General features: G+C 43.8%; 1 protein-coding gene across 3 annotated transcripts in view; it reads right to left on the reverse strand.

Annotated features, from left to right (window-relative positions):
- Positions 1-8,970, reverse strand: part of RPGRIP1L (RPGRIP1 like) — a 168,417-nt gene that overhangs the window by 57,458 nt on the left and 101,989 nt on the right. Inside the window, exons 20-21 of one of the 3 annotated variants that reach the window (XM_019505718.1) lie at positions 4,726-4,888; positions 1,334-1,431 (exon numbers count right to left, since the gene is read on the reverse strand). In XM_019505718.1, the coding sequence (XP_019361263.1) occupies positions 1,334-1,431; positions 4,726-4,888 (261 nt within the window). Of the gene's footprint in view, positions 1-1,333; positions 1,432-4,725; positions 4,889-5,519; positions 5,731-6,966; positions 7,649-8,970 lie in introns of those variants that run through there. The other 2 variants (XM_019505720.1, XM_019505719.1) reach the window with 2 other exon arrangements.

Below are 8,970 nucleotides of genomic sequence, written 5' to 3' on the forward strand. Positions count from 1 at the left end.
GTAAACCTTAATTAAAGCAATTGTTTAGTCAACCAGCATTAGAGGGGGTGGATATTTTATCAATGGGTTTCATAGATATTTGCTCATAAACACAGGAATGGTGAAACTCAGGAATCTATGAACTGTACTACTGGCTCTGGAGAAGAGTGGGCTGTAGTATCCACAATCTCTCCATCCCCTTCAATCTGTCCTGGTTTCAAACCTGTCTTTCTGAAACAAAGGTTCCTTGTTCCAGTCCCATACTCCTTACCTATCCAGGCCCAGCCTTCAGTCCAGTTACCTTCCTTCTAAAGCCTAATCTCAGCTCATTAGATTCCTCTTATCCCATATCCCTCCCTACTACCAGTGGGAGTTTCATCAACCATTCCCAATTCCTTTGCCCAGCCAGTCCCAATTCTCCATCCTACACCCCTGCTCCTTCTTCATCCTCCAGCCTCATTCAGTCAAGGTTTCCACCTTGTCATTCAGTTCTTCCTGATTTGGATTCCAGTACCATGCCTCTTTGCCAAGTAAGTCCCGGTCTACCCTTCCAACTTCCCTTCTCTCCCAGAAGCCTATAGTTCCAATCTGTTCTGCCTGTAGATCTGGCTCTTCCCCTTCTGAATTCAAATCATGCAGTTTACAAATTCATCAAAAATTTAAAGATCATTGTGACTGAAGAAAACCTATAAAGCATGAACTGTCAGGTCATTAGGGTAAGTGCCCCGATATGTGCGTCTTAGGGCTCCTCTAGACGTTTAGGTAACACTGCAGGACTTGCAGCATTCCATGTGCTGCCCCTGCTGTGAGCTCCGCAGCTGACAGGGGAGCAGTGTTGCAAATGCTGCTGCAAGTCTCATCAGTTGCTGGACTTACAGCAAAGACAGCATGGGGAATGCTACCACTGCTATCAGCCTCCTGAGCTGTGGGGCTGGGAGCAGGTGGTGCACCACTGTGGCTGGGAGCCCCTCAGTTGAAAGGACTCCCAACCACAGGGAAGTACCTGGCCATATGTTCAATTAATGGCATGATAAGAACAATCCACGAAGTTATACCACATTGTTCCTGGAATAATTTTGTGGCTTATTGCTTGTTTTATCATGCCATTCATTGATTAAAGGTGTGGCTGGGTTACAACTTCAGTCATGAGATTACCTGCTAATCGTGCCTTAAGTGTAATGTGTAGATGGAGCCTCAGTGTATTTGAATTTGAAAACAGAGAAACCTACCGAAATTAAAGACTCCTTGAAAATCTGGTATTCACTATTTCACAGGAAGCTGAATGCTACATATTTTCCTTAGGTTTACCTAATTTATCAAAAAGAATTTAATTGCCATAAAAATATGGACTGACCTGTTTGATGCTCTTGGACAATGGGCTTGGAACAATACAATCATCACTGTCAGTTATTATGGATTCGATGGCATCAGTTGCTTGTCTATCGTCTTGATCTGTTAAAGTAAAAATCAATAGAGTTAAAACAAAATCTGTACTTATAGTCCAGTGGAGAATTATCGAGAAATCTGAGAACAACATATTAAACTTTTCTAATAAATATCGCATGAGAGAGTCAGGTAAATCACCTCTTCATTGTGGAGCATAACACAAGCAAATAACCATTAAATGGTCTAAACCAGTGCTCCTCAATCTTTTTCACTGGCAGAACAGATGGGCAGTGCCCACCCTGTCTGGGTCGGATCAGGCCAGTGGTCCTGATCTGGTGCCTGGGGTGGACCCAATGGGCACCATATGGCTGTGCGGAAGGGGATGGGGGGGGAGTGGTCAGCCTGGCTGCAATCTGGCCCTGCAAGAGAAAGGGGCTCGACATGCAATCTGGCCCTGCAGAGGAAGGGGCAAGGCCTGGCCCCACAGGGGGAAAGGAGGCTTGAATCATCCCAACAGGGAGGAAGGGGGTGTAACTTGACCCCAACTTGGCCCCCACAGAGGGGAAGGCAATGTGGCTTGGCCTCAACCTAGGCCTGTGGGGGGAAGAAGGTGTGGCCTAGCCCCAATCTGGCCACTTGGGGAGGAAAGGGAAGAGGGTGTGGCCTGACCTCAGTCTGGATCCATTGGGGGGGTTGGCAGCTGGGCATAGCTGCTGCATAGGGCTTGGGGTTTGGGAAGTTGCCAGGGGGGATGGTAGCAGTATAAATGGCCACTGCTCCTCTGCTGCCAAATTTCTTGACCCCTGGGGAGCCCTGTGGCCCAGATGCAGTGGCTCCGCAGGCTGCATTTGGCCCATGGAACAGAGGTTGAGCACCCCTGGTTTAAACAGTCACTATTTTTTATTTGGTCTTTGTGACAAGAAGGGGTCACAAGACCAGTCACTACCACAGCTTGCCTGTCTGGGCAGTCTGCCCACCTATCTCTCCTGCCACACCTTTGATGGATTAAAATATGTTCATGTAACAGGGTAGCCTCTTCACCAGGTCTTTGCTGGCTGCCCATGTGTCTCTGGGGTAACCTTTTGCTTTGCTTTTCTGCCACGCCTTGATAGAAAAAGTATGTTAGTAAGGCGGGAGGCTACCCATTTTCTTGCCCTTCTGATCACCAGGGCCTTAGTACATGCTCTGACCTCCCCTTACACATGTTCCATGCCTTGCAGATGTTTCTTTAGCGGTTGGCACTGGGACCTGAGCTCTGGAGTCTCACATGGGACTCTCATTCCCCACTGGAGCTCATGGTCCCAGCCCCCTCACCTGGGGGCTCCCATGCCACCAAGAGCCCCACCAGGCCACCCTTCCCTGGCAGGGTGCAGTTTTAGGTCTTACCCAGGACCAGGAGACTACAAGCCATCCCCCTAGCTCCTGCCCTTACCTGCAGGATGTTCCCTGCCAAAGGGAGCTGGGTGGTGCTGCTCCCTCAGCTGCATACAGCTAACTGCTGGCCCTGCCTGGTTGGCCTGTGTTTAAAAATGGCTACCCTCACCAGGCACCTGGCAGCTGCCTGCTCCAGCCCTTAAAGTGGCAGGCATCCAAAAGGTGCCCTGCCACAATTCAGTTTAGGCGAGAGGCTGCCCTGTTATTATCTCAGTGTTAAAGATTTATCCACACCTCCAGCCTCTCCCTTAGCATGTCCCAAGCCTTGTAGGTGTTATAATTTCTAGCACCTCTGAGCCCCTCTGGCTCTATGGGCTCCCTGTGCCCTTGTATCCAAGGCCCTCTGGCTCTAGGGCACAAAATGAGGCCTCCAAACCACCCCTTTTAGCCTCATCCTGGTCCTCTGGATGGAAACAGAAACACAAACCAAAAGCCTCCAAGCTGTAACTTGCCTATCTTCTAAAAGTAGGGTGGATATCATAGAGGACAGTACGGTTTTCTGCTACTCTGTCCTCTGTTGATACAAAACTGGATGCCTTCATGTCCTCTATTTTTCTCTTGAAGAGGAAAATAGAGGACATATAGATGTCAGGTTTCATATCAATAGAGAACAGAGTAACAGAAAACCGGAATGTCCTCTATGATGGCCACTCTACCCACAACACAAATACTATGTCCCTTTTCTACTGCATTCTCTCTAGCTTAAGTATCTGGGAGGTCCCTAGGTAGGTCCCACTGCATTGGGAAACAAAGCAGACAGTGTCAGTTCTCCAGCTGCTTCCACTTGCAGTTCTCCCTCTCTGGTGGCTGCCAGGGCTTCCCTTTTTTGACTATAGCCCATATCTTATCTAGGCCAAAACCCTGCCTCCAGCTGGTCATGTGGGTCCTGTAAGTGTTCCTTATTCCCTCCTTAGGCTGCAAACCTGGCAACCCACAGCTGGAGAGCCCTGCAGACTGGGCAGGGCTCTCTGACCAGTCAGCCACTTCTTGAAAGTAGCAGGCACCACTTAGTGCCCTGCAACAGTCTTCTACAAACACCAAAATGTATAATGATAGAAGCTGAGGGGTGCAATGCTACCAGATTTTCCCATGATGAACTGCAGTGTAGACAAACATTAAATCAATATTCCTATATTAAACTAATCTGTGGATTTTCACTCTTTGGGTTTCACCAACATGCTTGCATACATTGAGAATGTACTAAAAATAATTTCTTCAAGGTGGGATGGGGTTGGGGTAGGGTGACACTTCCGTAAATACCTCAGCTCTGTTTTACTGGAGAAAAGTTAATTTTAAAAAGGAAAAAGAGTTACTTCATCTTTTTCAAATTGTGCTAAAAGCAAAATATCTAACTAATTAAAAATTCTAGAATCCTGTTCCCACTCCTATTTTAAATCTCAGTCTCAGGGAATCAAGCTTGCTTTCCTGATAACTAAGTTTAAATATGAGCTAGAACAGGATGACTTGGGCCTTTGTACTCTTTACATAAATCTGCCTTTACCAACTTTGTGTCACACTTGTGAAAAAATATATTGCCCTCTCATTGTTTGAGAAAAATCTCTGATATTACTGATGGTAGTTATCTGCAGACAAAATGAGCATACATGTTAAAATATTCTTTAGAACAGCACAGTTCTGAAGGGGAAATATAAAGACACTTTAAATAGAAACAAGGTTTCCTTTAATATTTTATGAAACTAGGTCATATATCAGGTTTTTGCATTCAATTAACAGTATAGTTTCCACTTGGGCTAAGAATAACACCAACAAACCCACACACCTACAGCCATAAGGAAAACTAAAATATTCTGTCATGAAGCTTATAATAAGACAGCTCCCACTGTTAACAACAATTGCTTAAAAATGGGGAGAGGCAGATTTATTAGAGAAACAGATATATTTATATTTTATAAAAATGAAAATAACCTTCTGGTTCCAATTCCTCAGTTATTTCTGTTTCATCTTCAGAGGTAGCTGAACTGTGGTCAGCAAACTGACCCTCAGACAGATGAGAGAGATCATCTTTTTGCTGCAGAATTTCTTCAGCAGTCTCCTTTCCTTCATCATCTGCCAATCTTTCTTGCATAACCTTACATAAGACAAGCAATAAATAAAAATAACGTGTTTTACAGCCATTCTGTAGTATTTATAACATCTTGCATAGTAAAAATGTCACTTGGCCCTATCAAGATATATAATCTGATGGTTTCTAAACATTTAACTTATATTTTTAACCCATTTATTATTTCTAGAAACCTATATATTTTTTCAACCACCTTATTCTTCACATGATATTCTATTAAGTGATGAATCTTCATGTAGCATATTCACAAGGATTTCAAAAGCAAATTGCAAAAAGCATGTAAAAAAAGAACAATCTTTGTAGCTACATACTGAATGGCTCAAAATCTATTCAAGTCACAGACAACAGTAACTTAATTCAGTATGTACTATAAAAGACATCATACCCATCAAGGAAATCTGCTATAGTATCAAGACAGTCTGTGGAGAGTTAGATAATGAAAAATTTGTTACCATTTTTTCCAGTTTTTCTCCCCACAATCAGAAACAGCAAGGCTATTCCTTTCCTTCTACAAATAGCAAAGACTATTAAAAGTTGTCTACAAGCCTCTGAGACTTCCCAAAGTGATTCTACACTTGGACTTGATGAACTCTATTAAAACCCTTGAAAACAAAACACTGGAACAATACAAAGGAACCTTTGGAAGCCACTAAGGATTCTTCCATCATTAAAGAATCTTCATACCCTCTACAGCCCCCCTCTGTAGCCATATGGAACATGTTGGGAATGAAGTATTGTGTGATCTGGACAATCCTTGGCTACTGAAACAGTTCTTGAGCAAGAGTGGAAAAACTTTTTTGCAGTCCCTGAATGTATCTCCTCAGAAATGGAACACCTTTTGGCCTTCTCTGCCATGAGACGAAAGTAGAAAAGAAAGATTTTTTTCTATGAGAGGGTCATGGGTCCCATGGATGGGGGCAACAGAGAGGTGAGGAATGTAGTATATGTAATATGCCTCAACTTTAGTAAGGATTTTGACATTGTCTATTATGTGAATGCTACAGGCACCTAAGAAATTATGGGCTAGCTTACAAAACTGGATACACACATACTCAATTATGATTGGATAACTGGGATGAAAAGTAGTCACCAATAACAAAGTCAAACACAGAGGATGTGTCAAGAGTGGTTTCTTCATGAGTCTGTTTAGGGTCTGTTGTTCAACAGTTTTTCTAAGGACTTGAAAGATGGAATGAGCGTATACTAAATTTCTTGGGGACTGAGTGTGGTTTCAGGATCACTAGAGGATAACATGAGGAAATCAAAATGACTTTGATTAATTTATGAAATAGTTTGAAACAGAAAGGATGAAATTCAGTCAGGACTATTGCAAAATACTACACTTGGAAAGTTAAAAAATAAATCAAATGAACAAATGTAAAAAGGAGAGTGACTGGCCAGTCTGCAGTAGTTCAGCAAAGAATCTGGGGTTATACTGGGTCCAAAGTTGAATCTGAGTCATCAGTGAGATTTTTTTTTTTCCCCAAGGGGCAATGACATACTGGCCATACCTACACAAGACACTTACTGTGCAGTACTGCACAGTCATTTAATAGTTGTATAAATAAGTATTAAAATGACAGTGCAGAAACTGGAGTTTCTGAGCAGTTGTGTCGCTGAATGGCTTTTTCATGACGCTTACTTTGCAGTAGCCTGAGACTACTGTGTAGTAGCACTGCATCACAATTTGTGCTACGTGATGCTACTGTGCAGTCATCTTGTGTAGACATGGTCACTGGGATGCATTAATAGGAATGCCATATACAAGTCAAAATACCATGTTTACCGAAATCTAAGATGAACCTGAATTTAAGATGACCCTTCAATAATATAAATTTTTCCATATAAAAAAAATTCTAAAATTTATTATCATTTTCCAGGTATAGAATTTAATTATTGGAGAGTTGTCTTAAATTCACTCCTCCCTACCACCACACTATTACAGCAAGGAAAGCAGTGGCTAGGGGTGGGCAGGCAGCCAGCCCCCTTTCCTTCTGCCTCTCCTACTTCTTCCACCCTGCAGCTCTCCACAATTTCTGCCCCTTCCCCCCTACCCACTCCCTACAATCTCTGTCCCTTCCTCCCTACCCCCTACCTCCCATCATATTATCAGATGCTGCTTAGGCTCTATTCCCTCCCAGCTCATGGAGCACAATACACAGAAATGCAGCTCTTGCTAGGCCATGCAACAGAGAGTTTTTCTGATCTCTGTGCCTGGGAGGGAATCCCACCAGAGCTGGAACTAAACTGCCTGACAGTAAATGGGGGAAAGGGGGCAGAGGGAGGACGAAAAGCTATAAAGGGCAAGCAGAGTGGGGTGGGGCAGGAGGCTGCTATGGGCCAGTAAGAGTTGCAGCAGCTGTCTGCCACCTGACTCTGCTTTGTATGCAAATCTATGATGAGGGGTTTTCCTCCCACCTTCCCCATGGTGACTGGGGAAAAACCCCTCAACCTAGATTCAAGTAAATATGGTAAGTGAGTTTTCTATTCTTTTAGCATTGGTGATTCCTCATTTAGTCTGAAGCATCATAGCTTAAAGACATGGACAAACTGCTGTGGACACTCCAGAGCATTTTGGAGTTCTAGAAAAAGACTGGAAGTAGACTACAGCAGTGATTCTTAAGTGGGGTGCTGGGACAGGGTGATTCAAGGTGTGAAGAGATACGTGAGGTACAAGGAGATAGGAAGATAAACTAAGTGGATAAGAGCAGACTCAGGCTTACCCTGCCTGGATGATCTTCCATGCCCACTGCCCAGTCCCTCCCTCTGCAAGGAGATATACACTACATTATATAAGTTTTTGAAATCGGGTGCTATTCAATTTACAGAAGTTATGCACAGGTGGCTTGAGTCTAAAATGGTTGAGAACCACTGACCTAGAGAAAGAAGGACCAAAGAAGGCATTTAATAAGTGGCTTCAAATACAAAAGGGATTCCTCTCCATGTTCACAGTGGATGAAATGTAACATGCTTAAAAGCTAACAAGGGACATTTAAGTTAGGTATTAGGAAGAACTTTGTCAGTATGAGAGCGGTTCAGCACTGGAAGAGATTACTTAGAGGTCGTGGAATCTCTATAACTGGAAAATTTTCAGCACAAATTAAATAAACATTCCTTCCAGACTTAATTTTCTATGATTTTAAATTGGAGAGCGTCCTATAACAGGAACATAATGCATGTTGCCCCATGATATCCAATTCTTCTTGGCACTGCATTTTTGATTCTTTAATATAACATGAGGAAGAATATAATATAATATATATTATGTAGATTTCATAGATTTAATAGACATTAGGGCTGGAAGGGACCTCGGAAGATCATTGAGTCAAGCCCCCTGCCTGAGGGGCAGGAAGTCAGCTGGGGCCATAGGATCCCAGCAAGATAAGCATCCAAATTTCTGTTGAAGGTGTTCAATGTAGGCACTTGAATCATCTCTGATGGCAGGATATTCCAGACCTTGGGGGCTCGGACAGTAAAGAAATTCTTCCTTATGTCCACCCTGAAACAGTCTTGCAGTAGTTTATAACCGTTCAACCTTGTCATCCCTTGGGGTGCTCTGGTGAACAAACGTTCCCCCAGATACTGGTGGTCACCTCTGATAAACTTACAGGCGGCCATCAGATCACCCCTGAGCCTGCACTTTTCCCGGCTAAAGAGCCTGTCATCGTAAGGTCTGTTTTCCTGACCTCTGATTGTGCTCTTCTCTGGACTCTCTCAAGCTTTTCCACATCCCTTTTGAATTGTGGGGCCCAAAACTGGACGCAGTACTCCAGCTGCGGCCTCACCAAGGCCGAGTACAAGGGGAGAATGACGCTTGGGATTTGCTTGAGAAGCATCTATGGATGCAAGTCAGCATTTTGCTCCCTTTACTAGCTGCAGCACTGCATTGAAGGCTTATGTTCATCTTGTGGTCAATGATGACCCCCAAGTCCCTTTCATTGGTAGTGCTAGCCAGCGTAGCAGTGCCGAACCTATAAGGATGCTGCAGGTTTTTCCTCCCAAGGTGGAGAACCTTGCATTTTTCAGTGTTAAACACCATCAGGTTCTCATCCGCCCATTTGCTGAACCTGTCTAGGTCAGCCTGGATC

This window comes from Gavialis gangeticus, unplaced genomic scaffold (genome assembly GCF_001723915.1).
Source record: "Gavialis gangeticus isolate Ggan-Ray unplaced genomic scaffold, GavGan_comp1, whole genome shotgun sequence".
NCBI lineage: Eukaryota > Metazoa > Chordata > Crocodylia > Gavialidae > Gavialis > Gavialis gangeticus.